General features: G+C 40.6%; 9 protein-coding genes across 9 annotated transcripts; 5 read left to right on the plus strand and 4 right to left on the minus strand.

The window, feature by feature from the left end:
* Positions 1 to 22: 22 nt before the first annotated feature.
* KQ657_003088 (uncharacterized protein) lies at positions 23 to 697 on the minus strand (the record flags this gene model as incomplete). Its single annotated transcript, XM_043193824.1, has 1 exon — positions 23 to 697. One exon carries the CDS (start codon positions 695 to 697, stop codon positions 23 to 25), a length of 675 nt encoding a protein of 224 aa, XP_043047045.1.
* A 234-nt stretch (positions 698 to 931) lies between these two features.
* RCN1 (Rcn1p) lies at positions 932 to 1,597 on the plus strand (the record flags this gene model as incomplete). Its single annotated transcript, XM_043193825.1, has 1 exon — positions 932 to 1,597. One exon carries the CDS (start codon positions 932 to 934, stop codon positions 1,595 to 1,597), a length of 666 nt encoding a protein of 221 aa, XP_043047046.1.
* Positions 1,598 to 1,753: 156 nt separating this feature from the next.
* Positions 1,754 to 2,878, plus strand: CIC1 (Cic1p; the record flags this gene model as incomplete). The annotated part of the gene is made up of 1 exon (XM_043193826.1): positions 1,754 to 2,878. The coding sequence occupies one exon, from the start codon at positions 1,754 to 1,756 to the stop codon at positions 2,876 to 2,878; it is 1,125 nt and encodes a 374-aa protein (XP_043047047.1).
* Positions 2,879 to 3,246: 368 nt separating this feature from the next.
* Positions 3,247 to 4,176, plus strand: KQ657_003091 (uncharacterized protein; the record flags this gene model as incomplete). The annotated part of the gene is made up of 1 exon (XM_043193827.1): positions 3,247 to 4,176. The coding sequence occupies one exon, from the start codon at positions 3,247 to 3,249 to the stop codon at positions 4,174 to 4,176; it is 930 nt and encodes a 309-aa protein (XP_043047048.1).
* Positions 4,177 to 4,195: 19 nt separating this feature from the next.
* On the minus strand, positions 4,196 to 6,108 carry KQ657_003092 (uncharacterized protein; the record flags this gene model as incomplete). The annotated part of the gene is made up of 2 exons (XM_043193828.1): positions 4,196 to 6,084; positions 6,105 to 6,108. 2 exons carry the CDS (start codon positions 6,106 to 6,108, stop codon positions 4,196 to 4,198), a joined length of 1,893 nt encoding a protein of 630 aa, XP_043047049.1.
* A 1,983-nt stretch (positions 6,109 to 8,091) lies between these two features.
* On the minus strand, positions 8,092 to 9,900 carry KQ657_003093 (uncharacterized protein; the record flags this gene model as incomplete). The annotated part of the gene is made up of 1 exon (XM_043193829.1): positions 8,092 to 9,900. One exon carries the CDS (start codon positions 9,898 to 9,900, stop codon positions 8,092 to 8,094), a length of 1,809 nt encoding a protein of 602 aa, XP_043047050.1.
* A 1,283-nt stretch (positions 9,901 to 11,183) lies between these two features.
* Positions 11,184 to 13,112, plus strand: SEC2 (guanine nucleotide exchange factor; the record flags this gene model as incomplete). The annotated part of the gene is made up of 1 exon (XM_043193830.1): positions 11,184 to 13,112. The coding sequence occupies one exon, from the start codon at positions 11,184 to 11,186 to the stop codon at positions 13,110 to 13,112; it is 1,929 nt and encodes a 642-aa protein (XP_043047051.1).
* A 667-nt stretch (positions 13,113 to 13,779) lies between these two features.
* On the plus strand, positions 13,780 to 19,455 carry BNI1 (formin; the record flags this gene model as incomplete). The annotated part of the gene is made up of 2 exons (XM_043193831.1): positions 13,780 to 13,892; positions 14,079 to 19,455. 2 exons carry the CDS (start codon positions 13,780 to 13,782, stop codon positions 19,453 to 19,455), a joined length of 5,490 nt encoding a protein of 1,829 aa, XP_043047052.1.
* A 30-nt stretch (positions 19,456 to 19,485) lies between these two features.
* KQ657_003096 (uncharacterized protein) lies at positions 19,486 to 22,751 on the minus strand (the record flags this gene model as incomplete). Its single annotated transcript, XM_043193832.1, has 2 exons — positions 19,486 to 22,600; positions 22,747 to 22,751. 2 exons carry the CDS (start codon positions 22,749 to 22,751, stop codon positions 19,486 to 19,488), a joined length of 3,120 nt encoding a protein of 1,039 aa, XP_043047053.1.
* Positions 22,752 to 22,861: the final 110 nt, after the last annotated feature.

A 22,861-nucleotide genomic window follows, 5' to 3' on the forward strand; every position in this document is an offset into this window, starting at 1 on the left:
TTCATATACTTATCATTATCAATCATAACCCCTGGGTACCAGTTTCCTTCAAGAACTCAATATTATGGTCAGCAGGATTAGCTGCCAGTTCATATAATGCGACCACTGCTTCTTTGCGTAATTCTGTAGCCGAACCTCTCAATTCTATGCGACTCAATTCCACCTCTTCGTCATCATCTTCTGCCCAATTATCAGCTATGAAAATAGTAAGACTTGTAAGTCCGGTAAACTTTTGTCGGGGTAAATAATGTTCCACTACTCCGTCGTCTTCATCTTCCACCGTATCATCAGAAACCATATCAAAGTCTAGTCCTATAAGCGGATGGTCTAATATATGTGTAGGTTTCTTATGGTCCACATTATCAAAGTCAATCTCCGTGTCATTCTTGTACAACTTGATGGTCTTGGGACAATGGAGGATATCTTGACTGGTTCTCAACAAGATCAGATATAGTTTAACCGAACTATTTATGAATGGAATGTGAATGATGATCTGACTATCACAATCACTGCGTACTATTGGTCCAATAGTAGTTCTGTCTTTGGTGAATAACTTGACTACATCCTCAGGTGGATTTGCCACGTTAAGACCACGCACTTTAGCCACATCAATGTAACCTATCAATGTCTGTGAAGCGTTTGTTGGTACTGGAGGCGAGTCATGGTGTTCGTGAGAGCAATGTGAGTGACAAGACATGGGGATGTGGTAGAAGTAAGTGTGGAGTATAATTTGAAACTCAATGCGAATAATCAACTACACTACAATACATTCACTAACGAACACGCTACCAATACACTGAACAACTACTGCTATTACCACACCCGACTACACTGCAACACAATACTTTATATTACTACTGTTACTACTACCGCTGTTACTACTTCGTATACTCTGTTCCGCTGTTTCACTGCTCCCTTGTCCTGCTCCACTATGCCTTCCAACACAATAATTGTCACTAACATATCTGATGAGCTCATTAGAGATCCACAGCCTTTAGTGGATTTCCTCCTGCTATATCCCTACACCATCAAAGCCACTAGTCTTTTCCGGTTCCAGAGAATCATTCTCCAATGTCACTCTGTTGAAGATGCAGAAAAGGTGTTTCTTCTTCTACTTGAAAACTTCCCTCAATTCACCTTTACTTACTCGCGTATTGATAACAATCACGATGAGGTTGACTCTTTGCCATTACCGGATAATTCTGAAACTCGTCGGTTCTTAATTAGTCCTCCAGTGTCTCCACCTCCAGAATGGGACCATTGGGATAAAGTTGAAGAAAGACCCCACTCGAAACCTATCCATGCTCCAGAAGAACTCGAGCATCTACTCTGGATGAAGTTGGGTGACCAACATGAACATAAAGAGCATAAACAAAGCGATCTGTCCTCCCCAACGCAGTCTTCTAACTCTCCCTCTATGAGAAAGATATTTGATCTTGATCATGGTCATCTGAAACCCCACACTCGTGTTCTTTATGAAGGTAATGGTGACCTTCCTATGATTCTCCTTGACAGTATAGAAGATACAGGTATTGATATCAAACTGAAAAAGCCCTTAGTTAAAACTGGTATGCCTCCAATACGTACGACAGATTGAATGTGAGCACCCTCGAAATAACCCTCGGATGTGTTTACCAACTATTTCCGACCGCATCTCATCTTGAAAATTCATAAAGTAAAAAAATTATACCTTAACATGGCCCATCTACTAAATACATCTCCATTCATAAACATATACGTATAGCTGCCGAAAATGGCCAAGACAAGATCCAAGGGCAGTGCCTCGCCTAGAACACCCCAATCTGCTAAAGTGAAGAAGATGGCTAACAGCATAAAGTCATCTCCTACCATGTCATCACCTTTAGCTAACAAGAAGAAAACAAAGACCGTCAAAAAGGTAGCTGATAAGGAGGAACACGTTAAGCAAGCAGCTATAACAAAGGCCATCAGTGAGTTGGTCAAGTATGTGAATAAGCCAAAGTTGGAAGGTGAAAAGGAAAGCAATAGTCTTTTCGATGATGAAGATGCCGAAGATCATGAGTTTGATTTAACACTCCAAATCACTGGAAAGAAATATTTCAGTGATAAGACGAACTTAAAACCTAAGATAATTGAATTGCGTAAGGGATTATACAACACAGAATTCACAAAAACGTGTTTGATCGTTAGAGATCTGTTGGTTACAACTGATGCTCAGTTAACATCTATTGAAGAAGCTTCTATTCCCACGTTGAGTCAAATCTATTCAGTAAGTCAAATCAAGAAGGAATTCAAAGAGTATGAGAAGAAAAGACAATTATACTCTGAATACGATGTCTTTGTTGTTGATGATTCCATTCTCAATTTGATGCCAACATTATTGGGTAAAGTATTCTATAGTTCCAATACCAAGATTCCAGTTCCTATTAAAGTCACATCAACCTCCAATAAACTGGAATTATCGTTGGCTACTTTGAAGAACCAAATTTCAAAAGTTTTGAATAGCACATCATATTTACTTCCCGTTGGAACAAATATCTCCATAAAAGTTGGAAATGTTAATGCTTTATCTGCTCAAGAATTAGAAGAAAATGTTCAAAAGGCAGTTGCTCATTTCCCATTGAATAAAATCAAGTCTTTTGGTTTGAAGTGCACCAATTCTCCATCGTTACCAATCTTCTACACGCAAAACTTATTTGCCGAAAAGGATGTTGCTGCTTCTGCTGTTGAAAAATCAGCTGAAGATGCTGCATCCGATGCAACTGATATCAAGTTATCCAAGTTTGAACGTGCTTTGATCGAATTGGGTGATGCTGATGAAGCCATTAAGATTGTAACTAAGAAGCAAAGCTCCAAGCAGAAGAAAACTGCAAAGAAGAGTTCCAAGGTGCAAAAATAGAATAAATAGGCTTGATATCCATGCATTTGACCGAGTTAGAAACAGAAGTAGGAGTGACAATACATAGCGGCTCCATAGTAGCTTGTAAGGTCGTGCGCTTTTGTCAATACGCGAATGGTAGCGCGACAGTAATAGCATAACTAACCGTCATCCATATCCCCACATTAAAGTAGTGATAACCAACAAACCCAACTTACAAAACTTCTCTTATATTTCCTTCTATCTTTTTCATTATTAGCATGCAAGTACTTCTGTATCTTCAGCGACTATTGCCGCTTTCGGCACTCTGTGGAATGCCCTGGTGGAATCCATTCAACCCTGCACACGAGGTTATACCAACTCCAATAAGTAGTACACTATATCTGGAGATGCCAGTGTATGCTCATTTGCTGGACATAGCATATTGTGTGACCAAATTCAATCAATTAGAGCCTCCATTCCAATGTGACATGTCATGTGAAGAGTTTGGTGGGATGGAATTGGTTTATCAGTGGTACTTTGATGATGCCGTTTGTGGTTACATTGCCAAAACCAAGCAAGATATCTTCAAAAATGGCACCCTGTCTTCTTCGTCCAAAACGACGACTACAATTGTAGTGGGGCTTCGAGGTACGCGTAGTTTTGGTGACTCCTTTGCCGATTTACAAGTTGATATGGTCAACTATAACCTACCCACAACGTATCTTCCTCCATGTTCTGGGTGCAAAGTACACAAAGGGTTCATGGGATATGCCACCAAAACTATTGGGATTATGGAGGCTATTTTAATAGGGGAAGTCAAAAAGGCAATGGAAGATGGAGGATCGTATCAGGTTATTGTTGTGGGTCATTCTCTTGGAGGTGCAATAGCGTTATTGGTTGCGCTTCGGATCTTGGATTTGAGTTACAACAACTTGATGTGTGTAACATTTGGTCAACCTTTAGTAGGCAACCAAAACTTTGTTCAATGGACTGATTATGTGATGCAAAGCATGGAATCTGATAAGCTGAGTAGTTCTCGGAAGTTCTATAGGGTCATCCACAAGAATGATATGGTCACTACCGTACCTAACAACGACCAATTGCTCATAAATACATATAAGCAGTTTCTGAATCAAATATATTTAAACTGCTCAAACAACGACATTCTGCCTCTGAGAGACCAGGTAGTGGACTGTGGATTCGGTGATAATCCCTTATGCATATCCAAAGATGTTCCAATCGGTCATAACTACATGCAAAGTCATCTAACTTATTTCAGACACATGGGACTCTGCGGAATTCAGGTTCCTACCTTGAAGCAAGACAGCATACTCTAAGGTAATCTTCTCGATCATGTTATGTTTGCCGGAAAGCAAATCTGGGCTGACTACCATCATCATCATCATCGTCATCATCGTCATCATCATCATTCGTGTGTTTCTGTTGATTAGATTTAACTATGTGTGAATTTGAGTGTGTAGAATGATCTACTTGATTTTCCTCTAGGGATTGACTTTCAGGAACAAAGAGGGTTTCCAATTCAATATGGGTAGCATTATTTGAAACGTTGACATCTCGCAAGTCATCAATTAAGCCTTCAAAATCCTTTTGCAAATGCTCTTCGTAGTCAATCCTCTCCACCATGTTTTGAGGATTCACAAGCTGATAACCATGAGACACAGTGACAGGATTCATATCAACATATTTCCGTGAAACTACCGGAGTGTGTATCTTATTCTTAACAAACCGTTTAAAATTCCTTTTATCGTTCGATGATTCGATCGCTTTCTTCGTCTGCATAGGCTTTTGACGAAGCTGCACATCAATGGTTTGTACAATTGCCAAGCTTCCAGAAATGGGTTTCTTATCCTGAAATTCGTCGTCCATTCCGAGCTCCAGCTTGATATGACGGACACCCTGTAGTTTTGCTTGTTTGATGGCATCAACCAATGTGATTGGGTGCAATTTCTTTGCCGGATTCTCAGAAGTTTCTGAGTTTGACAACCTACGCTTAGGTAATCTTGGAGGTGGCAACAGTTCAACATCAGTTCTATTTGTCTTGGACTCTATTGCTTCAGTGTCAAGTTCTTTTGATTTATGTATAATATCATTACTCACTGAATCTGGTGATTCTGTTTGCAGTTGTTTAGTATTATCAACAGGTTTTTCAGATTTTACATTGTCAATGCTTGGAGCACTGTTCTTTGTTTCCAGCTGTACTAAATCATTTTGTTTTTCATTGGTTTGACTGTCTTCTGGCACTTGGGTGAAGTCAAGAAACTCTAATTGATCTATTCGGGCGTACTTCCGACGTTTCCGTCTGGAAGAAAAGCCTAAAGACGGAGTAACCTCATCCTTGATATCATGCTCCTCCTCGTCTTCATTTGATCGCTTACCATTGGCCTTTTTTACTATCATTTTGTGAATGTGAAGAAGAGTCAAGTCACAGGCTCCGACAGCTTTACATATTCGATCCAACAGAGTAGGCGGATATTCAACTCCAACTTCGGATTCTTCTCCAACTGTAATAAAGGTGTCTCCCTTCATTAAGTCAGAAATACGTGGAACAATAGTACCACCTAAAGCTGATAAACTCTTTGAGACTTCCGTATCGTTGACTATACATTTGATAGTTGATAGAAATAGCGACCTATCAGTTTTCGGATACCTCAAATACTTTTCATAAGCGTTGTACCATGTTAAGTCATCATGATTCTTGATATGTTGGAGCCATTCTGTTGGTGGAGGATCCAGAAACACTCCAACACCATTTGAGAAGCATTGCAATATCTCAAGCAGCGAATTGGTGATGCAGACATCTGCCTCATCCAAAGTAGAAAATATAACGGGAATGTGACTGGTCAAAGAGCCTCTGTTGAAATCAGAAGAGCACCTGATCTTTAAAGTCGGCAGCCACCTTAGAACAATTGTGAATCGATTAATCTTTATGGTTATCTCATCTTCAGCATATTTGATACTCTTGTAGCGATTGCTTTTAGCTTCAGCAGAACTTAACAGGTACACCTTCTCGTTCACAGTAGTCTTGGCTCTTGATTTAACGATGATATTGAGTGAATTTGAATCTGCCTTGGGATCTGTTTCAATCTCAATCTGATCACGTGAAACATGGACACTATCCAACATGATGAAATTGGTGGTTCTATTTCTGCCAATGCCGTACTTGGAGTTTGGTAGGAGGTACTCCTGAGGAAGTGTAAATGGCATCTGAGACGATGATGCTAATGCTGATTGGGTATCATTGGACTCATTGTAATCTACATTGACTATCCACATGTGAAACTGACTAACGTATATTTGATACGTTGTGTGGTGAGTTTTAAGTATTAAGTGTATGCAAGGAGGCGAACTACACATGAAAAAACCACTACAATATCATCATCATGTACACGTGATCTCTCACGTGTGATTTCTAAAAACCGAATTCTGAATAGATCACGTGTGTTTACAAGGAGAGAGTGTGGGGTGTTGCTAATTCGGATTTTGCAGCTGATAACACTCAGGACTTAAGAATTACGGTATCATATTTATCGGTGATAAGTGATCTTTGCTGGATAACAGGAACTAGATATACGTAATGATATATGTATAAAGGGGATGTAGTTCCCCTCAAGTGGAGGAACATACCTGCTCCAAAACAACGGCTACGGCTTGAACACTTGAACGATCTTATATTCACTGGAGTTAAGAAAGTATGGGGGGTTATCAGATGAACAGTGGCAGAGAGAAGAAGGACAGGCAATGTTACTATGAAGAAGTACAATAGCTAAACGGAGATTCAAAACTTCTTTTAAGGGGTGCACTTTCGTTCTTTTAAAGGCCTCATATCAGATGACTAGGATCGAATTTCATGCCACCATAGTTGAAATGGAATGTGTTATCTCTCTCCACGTAATGTTGGAGTCTAGGAATGGAACTATTTGCTTTACATCCATAGTCGTAAAGTTTAGTTCCATTCATCCACCAAATGGAACGCTTGTATACATTACTTCCTGTCAGGCGAGTACTGCAAAAAAAAAACCGCCTTTAACCCGAAAGCAACGTATTAGTCCTCCGTAAAACGGTGCTGTAACGGCACTGGTAGCGCCTTCTTGTTCTCACAATAAAGCGCCAGTTCCATCGTCATGTGAGGGTATCGTACAACTAAAAGACAATGTGAATCCTTTCCGAAGCAATTACCTGAACCATGTTATACAACTGAAAATTTTATACGTCAATCAGATGCGTTTATTCTAATGATTACGTGCGGTGACTCACAAAGAGTATAACGATATATATGAATGGATGAACGGAAGTAAAAAATCCGATAAATAATTCTTGCATGTAGCCAGGCACGCGCGGATTATGCCAATGTAGAGTCATCAACCTTTGTCAACCCAATTTATTATGAGTGTCTAGACCAAATATCAAGGACTAAGGCGGGTGTCAGGTTCCATCCGTCCACCCACGTCCACCCACTATATCATTCAAACCAGGTAGATACTACAGTTGAACCCCAATTGACAAAACATAACATCTATCCCCCCCCCCCCCCCCTCCCCATTGCTAATCCTTAAGTCCAAAAAGTAACGGTTCCCTAAACTCCTAAATCCATCCCCTCTACTAGGTCCGGATTTCGTATTAGTGAGAGGGGAGGAGTTGTGGTTCGGTGGTACAAACTCCGAACCAGCTCAGAATTTTTTTTTTTTTTTGCGTCTCGGAATAACTGACGAGATGGGTGCAAAACTATAGCCATTCAGTCATAATGGAAAATCTATAAATACAACATCAACGGCCCCCAAATGAAATCACAAATATGTAATACATTATAACTCTCATTATCACAACACAACAAATCTAATCGGACATTAAAAGGCTTCTTTTTGCTGCTTATCACAACACAACACACAACTATTCAAAATGGCCAAGGTATTCGTCTCTGCTCAAGAAAAGGAACAACAAATCATGCAAGAAATCCGTGCATCTCAGGTGAAGTTTGAACCTAAGTTTGAAACATCTTTCTTTGGTAACATCTTTGGTTTCCAAATTAGAACCAACTAAAGTGTTGGATTTCAACTATGGGTTTGGGTTTTTTTGGCACATTAGAGTTTATTTATCTCCATTATCATTATTGTTAATTAGTTTATGAAATATACGTGAATGACTTGAATGAAGTTTGTATTTATTACCTTATCTCCGTTCGTAATAGCCGTCCCATAGATCGCTTCTTCATTGCCCACTATAAGACCTCTTGTCTATACTCTAACACGCTTATCAAACCATTTGTCTAGCCATGTCTTTGGCTCCACAATTCCCAGCTTGTTGCAATAAAACACCCGTTTGTTACAACGCACGTACCTTAACTGGTCGTTCATTTGACAGTATAATATAGCAACATGCTGTACTTTGAACCATTCATCATAGACACATGGATGAATCATCCCCATTCCTAAATTAGGTTGACCCCCACTACCTCCGCCAACCAAATCCAAGTATCGTAATTGCGCCATTTGGGGAATCATCCATGCCAATCGTTCATGCATTCCTCCTCCTTGTCTAACGGGAATCCGAAGACTTTCCAACAGATGTAAGTCCACTAATTGGTCCATTACGGGATTGTTCAAATCTCCAAATGATTCAGTCCCATTCTGCTGCTCAACTTTCAACTCAAGCGAAAGTTTGTGCAAGGTACGAAACGAAGCCACAATAGCCTTCACATATTGATCCAACGTTTCATCTATAGTAACACCCTTGGTGTAGTTAAATCTAATCACAACATCCAATTCTTGAAGGCCACCAAGTCCATTAATAAATTCTGCTACTGTATCCTGATTAGCTTCTCTCCAGTCTATCGATAACGCAATGAGGTTTTCAGGACGAACAACCTTACTTAATTGATGAAGCATCAGTTCACCACCTCCAAGATACTCCACCACGTTAGTTAACTTTAATCGTGTCAAATTATGAAACAAGGGGAAATGCAACTTTAAGCTTTCAAACAGTCTATGGCTAACATGGATATGATCTAGTACTAATTCTTTAAGTTGTTCACATGTCATTGGTGTATGTTTTATGACTTGTTGAAGTTCATGATCACGATTAATTGTAGCCTGGTTTCGAGAGAGTTCCACGGCTGTGGGGTTCATTGAATGATCGTAGATCTTACCCTTTTTGTAGCGATGTAGTTGAATGCAATCCAATTTCTGTGGATCAAGGTCCAACTTTCGAAGGAAACTGTTTAAAACATCACAATCATGATAAGCAAGGACTTCTAACACCTTAAGGTTGTGTAAAGATAGTCTCTCAGCTTCAACAGAGGGGGTGTTCTCTGGTAATGATACACGAAGAACTTGGAGTTGACGTAAATTAGGCAATTGACTCAACATCAGAGAATTCAATTCTGGAAGCCACTCTAAATGTCTTATGTGATTCAAATGACTTAAGCACTGAGAGATCAGTGCTTGGAATTGACGTTCATAGTGATTCATATCAAAATATTCCATCACCACTAAGTTTTGTACAAATGAAAAATCCTCGATGCAAGCCTTTTGTAGAAACCGTTTGAATCCGTAGCTTGAATTGATATAAGTTCTCGTCGGGTCATCTTTGCTAAACAAATCAACTTGAGAATCCACCACAATGTTACGATAAAGTCTTGTCTTCATGACATTACAACAAGATTTGTTCAACAGCATAATTTTGAGACAATCTCCTTGACTGAGAAACAGCGAGATTCTTTCCATGATCTCAATTGGAAGGTTTGCAATATCCAAAGTTGAAGATTCGTTAGCTGAACAACCTTGTGTCTCATTTGAGGTAGGCCGATAATGTTTTGATTCTAATAGGGGTCTAATGACTCGATCTTGGGGACTTGAACTGGTGATTGTTGTTGTGTCTTGGAATAAAGGACGCTTCAGGTATCCTATAGGAGTATTAAAAACAGTCAAATTCATATCTTCGTCTTCGTCTTCGTACTTGCATTCGTCTTCTGACTGGGGTTCTGTTGGACTGTTTGTACCAGCCCTCCGTAGCCCCTCTAAAATCTCCGCCGTATATCGGTCCATAGTGCAACTGGGTTTATATATATTCGTATGCCTTTTCTGTTAGTGAGTCCGTTCGGCCCTCGGAATTTGCAGTCACAATCATAGATGGATACCCTACGCCTTCCACCTACACGTTGAAGGGCTCTAATGGGTTCAAAGATGCTCTGGTTCGTCCTTATGCGATTATCGGTCACGCCCCCCAGATTACTATCGGTACCTGTGTTTGTATACAGGACCACGATAAATCGGAGACAGCTGGCACGGTCTCTTTAACTATCATATGTGGCCGGTATCGGCGTTGGATCAAAACAAGTAAAGTCCAAGACATTGATGAGTTTCATGGCATTTATATGTTGTTGTTGGCATATTCCAAGACTCGAGGTAAGCGACATTCGGAGTAACAAGGAGTCACTTGTGGCTGAGCATATTATGACTATGTGACTGATCGCATTGATTCAGTACGCGTTGCTGTGCTATGTTAGTGTGTTGGATTCTGCTATAGAAAGTTTTATAGGCATAGCATAGGTAACGGGAGCATTGAAGAATTCTGAATTATTTGCTGCAAATCCATTATTATATGACGCGGGAACCAACAATCACCTTAGGAGAAAGTGATCTTCATATCGTGTATGGTTGTTGTTACAGAAAGAGATGAGAGATGTCGTACCCTTTAATAGTCCATAACACTACTGCCGTACTTGTACGTCCACTTACCTGTAATGGAATTGAGTAAACGACAAGCATAGAGTTTATTACGTGTAATTATATCGTGTAATGTATCACAGGACACCAATAAGCGTTTGGCTACCTACGAGCATGGTAAAGAAGGGTTTCTATAAGCTCTTTATATTGATGAGTTAAAGAGAGTAGCAATCTGTAAGAACTTAGGTAACACACGACTTTGTCTATAATAGATAAAGATAACATAGATGTATGATAACCAATCAATACCCTTACTTTATAGTAGTTATTCCGTAGTTTTATTAGCAGTCGGACACTCATTGTTTCAACCTACTTAACAGCTATTAACGAACTAGAAGATATCCAATCCAAACCGAGTCGTATGTGCGTCACGTGACGTACGTTTTAGATCACAGCACCTACTGAAAACAGTACAACAATACACGAATCGACCCAACCAACCGATCCGTATCTTTATCATCATTATCACCGTTGTGCTTAGTTACCCGGACGTAAAAGCCTGTCTAGTGTGTTTTAGAAGAAGCAGACATTCCTTAGATCTTAACTCTGACTCATAGAAGCCCACACTATACTTATAAGGCACGATTCGATACAATACGACAATGACAACAGCAACCGAGGAAGATATGGAACGATTGACCACGGAGGTGGCTACATTATCAACACGATTGGTTGAAGAGGTGGCCAAGTCTCTGGATTTGGAAGCTCAAGTGTACTCCTTCCATCGTGATATGGTGACCCTTAGACAGCAAGCTGCAGATTATCCGGAGTTAAATCGGAAATACACTTCATTAAATGCTCAAGTAGATAAACTAAAAGCGGAAAAGGAAGCAGCAGAAGCGGAGAACAAAAGATTGAACCTTGAGGTTGAAGAGTTAACTGCTAGTTTGTTTGACGAAGCAAATAATATGGTAAACAATGCCAGTCAAGAGACTCTTAATTATAAGATTAAGAACCAAAAGTTAAAGGAGGAACTACAAGAGAAATCCACGATAATTCAGGATTTGCAAGAGCAGTTGACCATTGTTAAGGAAATGCTTATGCAACGTGATGAAGAAGATAGAAGAAGACCACCTATAAGTCATTCCCCATCACAAAGAATCAGCCGAAAGTTCGGTAATAGTGATCCTTCTCTTCTGTTGGAGTCAGCAACAATGACTACCAAAGAATCCGATAATTTTGTTGCTACTACTACTGCTACTACGGATACCACTTCCACTTTAAAAGATGAAACATCAGACACGGCTCAGACCACTGAGGACGATGGTTCCAATACCCAGCTTGATTCAGAAGACGATGAATTCAGTGACATTCATTTAGTGTTATATTCTCCAACGATTAACCAAGTCAGATTTGATTTGGATAATTTCCTCATTGATTTTACCCAATTTGTTTATACCATCACAAGACCTACGTTCACCTATGACTTGACTAATTTGAAGCTTCTCAAATGGTTTAAGAAGGTATGGACGGAGGAAATTGAAAATAGCTTTGCAACCGTTCCAAATATCCCAACACTGAAGATAATGATTCGATTACAACCTGAACGCACGTTTTGGAATTGTGTTGTTGAGGGTAGAGTGATTGTGGAGCCAGTTAGTTCTGTGAATGAGACATTTAAATTATCATATCAGTCCCACGGAGGAGCGGCCAATGGCCATGGACATAGCTCAAAGGGAACTTCAGCGCCTCCTCCAGTTGCAACTAAGGAGCCATGTTCATTCTGTGGAGAATCAAGAGATGATATTCTCGAGCATTGCAGATTGTATTGTATGAAGGTTGAACAAGATGATGTTGTATCTCAAACAGTATTCTACCCTTTATGCAATTATTGTTTGGTTAAATTACGGAACGTTTGTGATTTCTTTGCCAAGGTAAGAATGATTAAAAGTAATATATTTAAGTTGAACATTGAGTATGCCGATACCAGAGATGTGCTTTCTTCTAAGACCGTTAATGCCGAAGCATCTTCGTTGAGTCGATTCATGCAACTAGCTACTAATCAATCTCATGTCAAGGTTAAAACTATTAAGGATAAGAGTATTGTGATACGACACTTTGTGATGTTAGCTTTGGTACGAGTTAAAATCTTTTGGAGTAAGATTGGTATATGGGATCTGAATGTTCCGGAAGTTTCGTTGGACGAACTACATCGCGAGTTGTTTATGTATTTGGTTGACCCGAAATTTAGAGAAACGCATTCAAAAGAGATACGAGCAGCAAGAGAAGCAGCTTTAGCATCTACGAATGCAAGTCGTAAAACATCAACGGAAGAAACACACCTCCAGAACAATAATGAAGCCAAATCTCCAGATAAGAGAACAACGTCTCATAAACGGAAAGAGAGTTTACAAAAGTTACAAAATGAACTTGATGCTACTGCAGCTATGTTACAAGATTTAAATTTAGAATCTCCGATTACAGAGAATCCTTCAACTAAAATCGAAGATCATCCAAATGAATCTATAAGTGATGACGATGATGATCAAGAATTTAAAGATACGAGTGACGTTGTGGAAGAACACAAATAGTTTTAGGTATTTAATATGTAACGTGTTGCATGCTTGATTCAAACATATATTATACTTTATTGATACAGCACCCATATGACACTTTTGTAACCTGTTCTATGCATGTTACTGTGCCTCTATGCAAGAGGAACGTACATACTGCAGCAGAACACCATATTTTTCCATATGTATTTTTGAACACGGAGAAACCTGATTAACGTGTATTATTAGGCCATGTTTACGTAAGCAGCCCATAAATATATCTTTCTCGTGTTCCTACCGTACACAGAAGTTGAATTTTAACTTTATTGTTTTACCGAGACACACGTATAAACTGTACTAACAACTTGCAGACACAAGTCGTATCAAACACAGTGGAGAGGAAGATATCAATTTCCTGACAGACACAAATACTGGCAGATACAAACACTGACTGTGACTGACACTAACAGACACTGACAGAAACGAGCGGTTTCTGATTCTGACAGATTCAACAGACAACAACCGTGACTGATACCCACCACCAACCGACGTGGACCCAGAGGTAGACATAGACTAGACATAGTCGACTAGAAGAGTACCGGAGTATTTCGATACGGCATTCTCCTACGCTTTTGTCTGGCGGTAATACCTTTAAATCCCTTCCCTCTCTTCCCCTGTTGTGACCTGTCACATTGCTTCATGAACCATGAGAAAGAAGTCAGTTGATTCCCTTGGAGTGCTACTCAATAGTGGAGGTTCTTCCTCAGCCAGTTCTATTGATGAGGACTGGTCTCAAAGAGTGTCCTCGTCCACTAATTCGTACCAGCACCAGCACCAGCACCAGCACCAGCATCAACAACGTGCCGCCTCAACGGCATCCAATAGAATGAGTGCTAGTTCTATCTTCAGCATAAAGAAGACTAGTTCCAGACTATTTGGTAGCAGTAACAACAATAGCAACAATAATAATAATAATACCTCCAATAATCCTTACATCCAGGATAGTGATGTGTCTTCTATGGACTCTGCCAGTATCTTAAGTGACGAGGGTTTACCTTTGAGTCACGCTGGGTCGACGTATTCATTGGGTTCAGGCTCAAGTACAATGGGTCCTGGCTCAGGACCTGGTTCTACTGCTAATAATACTGCATCTACTGGAGGAAGAAGAGCTCCAAGATTGGCTTCGCTTCAAAAGACTCAAACCAATCGGTCCATCTCTTCAGTGTCTACGAAAGTTGACAACTATCGGTCGTACAATAGCATCAACAACAGCAGCAGCAATAATAGCAATAACACATCTGCATCAGCTATGAATACGAACATCAACCCAATGCATCACCATCCTCATCCTCATCATCATTCCTTATCACGAAAGCCTACATCTGGTTCCATCATGTCCAAGTCCAGTACGTTCTCCGATGCCCCAAGCATGTCCACCACTAATAATATCAGCAATGCTCACAACGCCCCTATGGGATCCGGTAACCAATTGAGTATTATTCTCGAGAAACCAAGTCTGAACATTGAAATAGATAGAATGTTCCGAGAGTTAATGGAACGGAGAGATTTTAGATCTCTTCCAGCGCTGGCAAAGCAAGAGATGATCAACTATTCCCCCGATAAAAAGTGGATGTTGGTGTATCAGGATTTATTAGCTGAACAAAAGAAGAGACAGAAACAGAAACAGGGCATCACTACAATTAATGAAACCAGTCCGGACTTTTATGCTAGAGAATTGTATTCAAAGTCAATTACCTCAGTTCAATTACAGAACCTTTGGGTCTCATTACGTACAGAACCTATTGATTGGGTCAACCGTTTCATCATCGAGTTTCAAGGGGATACTCTCTTATCGACCTTTTTGGGCAAAGTTCAAGATCAAATCCAACTGGATAATTCCATTTACGATATCAATGACGAAATCTTTGATAGAGAATTGAACACAATTAAAGCATTAAAATGTTTAATGAACTTGAAATCAGGTGCTGAAAGAGTTAAAGATCCTCAATCTGTATATAAGTATGTTTCAGCCCTTACTGGATCTTTATTGTCTCCAAGAATCATGACTAGGAGGTCTGCTGCTGATGCTTTGACGTTCACCATTGCATATTATTGTCAAACCAATCAAGCAGACCATGCAACCTACCATAAGTTCCTTAGAGCATTTGACAGTATGGCCCAGAAACCATATCTTGAATTTGATTCTTCTACCAATAATCTTATACACCCATCGTCTTCACCTTCGTCCACATCGACATCAACAACGATCCTGGGTGTTCCAAAGAAACGGCAATTGGTGAGGAAGCCACCTCCACCAACCACATACAAACGGTTCGAGCTTTGGATCAAGTTTGTAGAGCGAACATTAGATGGTCGTGGGAAGTATTTGAACTCTTTAGTTGGAGCAAGTGAAGAATTACGGTCTCAGATGATAGGGAATCCAGGCAGTACTTTGACATCAAGTGGACCAAATGGTTCAGCAGCCTCGGTTACAGCCAATTTGGATAACCATATTTACGAATATTCCTTAGGGACAATGCTTTTAATCAATACACTCATCGCTCATGGGTCTGATTTTAGAGTTAGAATGCGAATGCGTTCAGAGTTCATAGCTGCTGATTTGAACAATTTAATTACCAAGTTCAATGAGTTGCAATATCCTCAATTGAACGAACAAATCAACCAATACTATGCTCTGGCTGAAGCTGACGAACAGGAGTTCAAATCTCACGAGAAAATCGATATGACACTTGATTTCCAAGATCCAGTAGCTTTGGTTCAATCTCTTTGGAAAGATGTTCAAGGCACAACAGCTCAAGAGTTCTTTGTATCTACAATCCAGAACTTATATATGGCTGAAGCGGAGAGGAAAGAAGATAAGGATGAAATGGTCAAGAGTTTAAGAGTGATCAACGGTATTATGCAGAGTATTGCTGCTACGCCCACCTCAAATGATGATGCCGCTTTGGGGATTGCTATGAACAGGTTATTTGCTTCTATGACTACGGACGATATGTACCGCAAGGCCATAGAGGATCTCAAGGTGTACAAGAAGGCAGCCGAAGAAGCGCAAGCCGAACGAGATGAAATGTCTCGTCAATTGAGTTTGGGAGCCGAGGGGTTGATTCATTCCTTGAGTAATGAAGTGAGAGAACAAGAAACTGTTCTTGTACGAACCAGAAGAATGAACGAGGAGTTAACTCAAGAATTGGAGGATTTAAAGAAAAAGCATTTATATGAGAAACAACAGCAAGAGTTGGAGATGCGTGAGTTGCTCATAATGATGAACAGTGTTAACAATAATAGTAACGATGGTTCAATTCTTGAGTCCAAGAAGGAAGGAGGTCAGCTCAAGATCAAGACGAATAATGCCAGGTTGATAGAAACGTTACAGAATAATATCCATAGGCAAAAAGCTGAATACAGGTTAGCCAATAAGAAGTTTGGTACTACTGTGGAGCCCAGCTCTAGATTACGGGCATTGAGAGATCAAATGGGGGATATCGCTAACATGGCTCGTGAATTAGAAATGACAGACTTCGAAAACTATCAACCTGAAAATGATCATGAAGAAGAGGAGGTGTTTGACCAAGAAGAAGAAGAAGTTGACGAAGCCCCTTCTTTTGTATTTAAGCCAGTTCCAATGGCTCCACCTCGTCCTGCGAAGAAGGACGACTTGGATAAGTTAGATTCCTTAAGAAAGAAGCTTTCGTCATTACAGAGTGAGTCCAACGATATCATGAAGTACAACCACAGTGCCATGTACAATAAACAGAAGTATTTGGCTATGGAACGATTGAAGGAATTAGAGAATAACTTCAAGAATTTCAACATAGATTTTTCCATGGAAGAACCAGTGTCTCCTCGGGACCAAGTGGATTCGTTAACAAGACAAAGAATTCAAGATGAATTGGAAGCCGTTGAAACCTTAAAGGCTGAATTGGAGAAGAAATTAACAGATATGAAGAACATGCCAGCCACTCCAAAGAAGGACAATGAGAAGAGGTTCAGTACAATGTATCTTGACAATAAGAATCCGTTACAAAAGTTGGAAGACAAATATTCTAAGGGTAAGAAAGAAATTGACTATGAGGGTGAGTTGATTTCCGGATCTTCCTCCAGAACTTCTGCTGCTGCTTCTGCTGCTCATCCTGTCAAATCTCAAGGTATGAACACCAAGTTCTTATCAGAACTTACTTCTAAAGTTGGCAAGTCTGTACCAATTCCTTCGCCCATTACTCCTAAGGACGATGACGACTCCAAAGACGAGTTGGATCTTGTAGGTCTGCCAATGGATAGCAGCAATCTTGGTGCTGTACCTCCACCTCCACCTCCATTACCTCCCTCATTGGATGGATCAGCAAGTGGTGCATTAGGTGCTCCACCTCCGCCTCCGCCTCCTCCACCTCCGCCACTACCTCCAGCATTAGGTGGGAGTGCTAAGACGGGTGGACCAGCTCCACCTCCTCCACCACCATTACCTCCATCGTTAGGTGGACCAGCAGGTGGAACTGCACCTCCCCCACCACCTCCACCGCCATTCCCGATCTTTGGTGCTAAGAATGTTGCTCCAGTCAACTCGAAGTCGGCTCCAGTATATCCTGCTCTGCCATTCGAGAATTTCCCCCGACCAAAGAAGAAGATGAAGCAGTTGCACTGGGAGAAGGTGGACACGACCGAGAACTCGTTCTGGCACGAAGAAAGCGGCGTAGCCAAAACACACACGTTGGCAGAGGAAATGCAACTGAAGGGTATTTTCGACGAGATTGAACAGATCTTTGCTGCTAAGGAGATCAAGAAGTTGGCCCCCAAGAAGAAGGACGAAATTGAGAAGGTTACGTTTATTTCCAGAGACATCACTCAACAGTTTGGAATCAACTTACACTCCTTCAACACGTTATCTGCTGAAGTTGTGGTGGAGAAGATTCTTGAATGTAGTCCTGATGTTATCACCAACTCTGCCGTTCTTGAGTTCTTAGGAAAGGATAGCATAGTGGAGATCCCCAACAACTTGGCTAAGAACTTGGCTCCTTATTCCACCGACTACACGGCCCAAGAGATCATGAAACCGGAGAAAGACCCGAGTGAGTTACAGAAGTACGACAGAATCTACTTGGAGCTCATGTACAACTTGCAGCATTACTGGCAGTCGAGAATCAGATCGTTGAAGGTGGTCCAGCTGTATGAGAAGGACTATGAGGACCTTGTAGCCAAGTTGAGGGAGATTGACGAAACCATTGAAGGTATTAAGCTGTCTCGACAGTTAAAGCCACTCTTCTCGATTATATTGACAGTCGGGAACTATTTAAATGACACTACAAAGCAAGCACACGGGTTTAAATTGAATTCTTTGGCACGTTTAAGTTTCATGAAGGATGACAGAAATAGTATGACATTCTTGCATTATGTGGAGAAAATAGTTAGGCTCCAATACCCCGAAGTGGGTGGGTTCTTGGATGAATTGGCCAAGTGTTTGCAGACTTCAAAGTATTCCATTGAGGCCATTAATACCGACTGTAAATCATACATCCAGTCTATCAAGAACACTCAAAGTTCTCTTGATATCGGGAACTTGAGTGATGTCACCAAGTTCCATCCTGACGATAGAATCTTGAAGGTTGTGTTGCCCGTGATGTCTCGAGCCAAAAGAAAAGCCGAGTTGTTATCTGACCAAGTTGCTTATACAATGAAGGAGTTTGAGTCTACCATGAGATACTTTGGAGAAGATCCTTCGGATTCGTTTGTGAAGAACTCGTTCATTAGTAAGTTTGCCAACTTCATTACCGACTTCAAGAAGGCAAAACTGGAGAATATCCAACGTGAAGAAGAAGTGAGACTTTATGAGCAGAGAAAGAAGCTTTTGGAAGCACCCAGGAAAGTTCATGATGGCCGCAAAGATGGTGAAGACGATAACGATAAAGATAATGGTAATAATGTCATGGATTCTTTATTAGAGAAGTTGAAGACTGCTGCTCCTACAAGATCAGAGGGTACATCAGCAAGAACGAGAGCACTTATGCGGAAGCAAATACTCGAGAAGAAGAACGTCCAGAACGTCCAGCAGCAGCAGCCAATAGCAGCAGTAGAAATGGATGAAACCGTTGATGTTGAAGATTCGTTCTCCAATGAGAATGTTGATCCTAAACTGACAGAAGTCTCTGCCTTTGTGTCTGAAACCGAGAATCCTGAAGATGTTGGTTCCAGAGCCAGACAACTCTTGCAAGAATTACGAAGCAACAATAACAACAGCATCAACAATGGCAGCCAACAAGAATCGCCAGAGAAAGTTTCCGCTGCTCAATTGTTGAGACAACAAAGACTTCAAAAGAAGTTGTCTGTTATTGAAGTTTCTGATGATAATGATGAGCCAGCCACAGACTAACATTTGTATATAGAATCAATGGAGGATCGCTTAGAAATCAATACTGGAACATAATTGGTTGATTTGCTCGATGTCACAGTCTATTAGCTTTGAACTGTTTCCCTCAAAGTCAAAGCATGGTTTATTCAACACCAATAAGCCTCTGCCCATGTTTCTTGATGGGAGAATGGGGTAATTGAAAGTATCTGCGATTCTCTCAGTTAACTTTGACTTTAAGTCCGATTCACCTATCTGGTTGTTCAATGCCTTGATGGTGTTACTCTTGGTTGAAACAGAGTGTAACACAACGATAGTACCGTCAACACCAACACAAAGGATTCCTCTATTCCTGTCTTTTGATCTTCCAAAGGAGACTTTAGTGGTGTAAACCTTGGGAATAAACGGGAACGTATACGACCATGTTGTACGAAGAAACGATTTCTCCTTGACAATGTTCACCACCAATGAAGAATCGAATTCTCCCATGAAGATGTTGGAACGGTCCATCACCGCAACGTTGGTCACGCTTCTCTTGAAAGTATCGTGAGACGACTGCTTTAGCTTATGATCAACCACTTCATATTCAAAAACAGAGTCCTCTGTTGTGGTAACATATAAAACTGCTAAGCCTGAGCCTTCATCGGTATAAAGTGAACTGATGTCACTGGGTAACTTGACAACCTCATCATTATGAACAAAAGACTTTCTTTCTGGATCATAGTCAATGGAATACAATTGTTTCTTACCAGAATAGAAGATCTGTCCCCGCACTTGAATGATATGAGATGGTACCTCCAGAAGGGTATAGCAAAACAACTCGGTAACCTTAACAACTGTATTTGTATCTTCTTTATAGATCTTTGCGATATCAAGCACTTTAACCATCCCCTTCCCCTTGGAGTCGGAGCACCCTACTAGGATCAACCGTTTAGATACTACTTCTTTGTTCTCCTTCATAATGTTCCAAACACACGTACAGATGACGGTGATATCGGGAGTGAAGATATTGGTCGTCCCCTTGTAAGGAACTTCTTCCGAAGGTAATAGCTTCAAATACCGTTTGTCGATGAACTTCAACACACTCGATAATTTCTTCGGGTTCAGATGGCATATCACGGTGAACAAGCCGGAGTTCTCATGATAAACCAACGACTTGACTTCTTCTCCAACGGTAGCTTGTCTCACATTGGGTTTGGACAATGGCACCACCTCAGCCACACACAACCCATCGTCTCTAACATAGAAATACGTATTAAGGTTCCCAGGAACAGCACAGGCGAGTTTAATGGTTCTTTCCTTCCGTTCATCAAAGTAAACGGGGTGGACACGGCCGTTTTGTTCGTTATTGTTGACTATCCAAGTTTTCAGCGATACAAGCAACACCGCTTTGGGGTTCTTGGGCACTGGGAGCAAGTTCACGGGTACACCATCAACTCTCATGACCTCATCAAGTGTTGATCCACCAAGCTCTAAATTCAAAGAGATACTCACAAAATAGCCTGCTTTCGTAGTAATAATCAACTTGAAGTGGTCATTCTCAAATGGTATGATCATGATATCATGTGGCACATGTTCACCAGGTTTGAAATCTAATATAGATTCATTTGTTGCTACTCTATTGATGTCTTGCAATGATATCGGTGTTGATGTCACAGTTGGGCTAAGGTTGCCGTCAAATATCCAGATCTTTCCTTCATAATCTCCCACTAGCACATACTGCTTCCCCTGGAGGGTCGTGGTGTATAAGCACGAAGGCTGGAAAGTTAAGTTGACACTAACTTCCGTTGCCAAAGCATTATCAACAATAATACCCTTCATTTTGACTAAGGTAAAGACTGTTTCTTCAGACTGTGTTTTCTGTCGAATATTGTAAACAGAATCAGAATTGGCCAGGAATTGAACGAAAAGAAACGTCCAGTTGTCTTCCAAGAGAATAGTCTCAAAGATATCTTGGAAATTTGTTAGAACAACACTGGTTGGCTTGAAAATCATGGCATGCCTTTTATCGTTAGCTACGCCAAATCCCAATGTCTCATTGGCCACAGGTAAAGTCTCATCAATAAGCTCAGCAAAGCACTCTTCTTGGTCAGCCATATATTCAAGGAAGATTGTTTCAAATGGTAAGGAACAAGCTAATAGTATTTTATCTTCCCATTCAACCACCGAAATACGCAAACATTTCTTAAGCTTCAGGTAGCAATTACTTAATCTTGAGGCTGAGAACCCGTTCCGAACTTGTAAAAGTCGACTTCGCTTCCCTCGACCCGATATAGCCCATATTTCATGCTTTAAAGTAGTGAGATTGTCTGCTTCTGGGTCTTCGGAGTTTGCTAGAAGCTGCACATGAGACAAAGGTGACCAATTTTTATAATCAATAATCGTATTGAAAGGTGTCTTATCATCATTATCATCTTCATGAAGGAGTTTGTTTATCTGAATCTTTCTATTGGACCCTGTTGAGCTCCCAAACGACATAACAATACTATTGTCCTTGTTCTCTCGTTCAAATGTGAACACAGACACAGAATCAGGTATACGAGCAATGGGTTCTAAAGTAATATCTTCAAGTCCATTAATGACAAACGAATACACCGTTCCATCCACAGTAGTGAAGATGACTTCATCGGATTTAGGACCCCTACTACTATTACTACTTCTAATCTTGGATTGGGGGATATACGATGCAGTGGGGAAGCCACCAGTGTATGGAATTGACTTGAACTCATAATTGGCAGAAGTTATATTATCAATGCCAATGATAATCAAGCTGGTTTTGCAGATGGCCAAATAAGCCAAGTTATTGGGCAAGGATTCCACCATTATGGGGATAGTAGTAGTGTTATCCATAAGCAATGAATATCGTCTCAACGATTGAGGTATCCCCTCATTCAGATTCCACATGAAGATGTTATATTTGAGTCTGTTTGAAGAAGTGAAATTGGCAATGAAGAGCGTATGATAATTATCAGAATACTCAGTAGTCACTTCAGACAAACATGAATGCAAGATGATCCCCGGAATACTGATGTTGAAGTGTTTGGTCAACTCAATGCCCATGGGGGTGGACTTCACCGTATGAATTCGGAACATATTGCATGGCGACGTCACCACGACTGATTGAGCACCTCTATTGGAAAGCAACTTTTGTCCTGGGGTGTTCAACATGCTATTGGGCTTGATATGGCTAGTACTCCACCACTGAACAACGTACGGTCTAAGTGTTGTCTCAGCAGATGGTAGCACGACGTCGTTATTATTATTAATATTGCTATTATTTCTCTTGCCGATACGATCCACTAAGTTGACAGGAACAACATACAACCGGATTAAAAGAATGTAGCCGGAAGCTAAGGAGATTATGAGTGAGTCTTCCGTTCGATCATCTCCTTTGAGAAGACATGAAGACTTGATTGAAGAATTGATTATG

Source organism: Scheffersomyces spartinae, assembly GCF_019049425.1.
Source record: "Scheffersomyces spartinae strain ARV_011 chromosome Unknown scaffold_28, whole genome shotgun sequence".
Taxonomy (NCBI): Eukaryota; Fungi; Ascomycota; class Pichiomycetes; order Serinales; family Debaryomycetaceae; genus Lizanozyma; species Lizanozyma spartinae.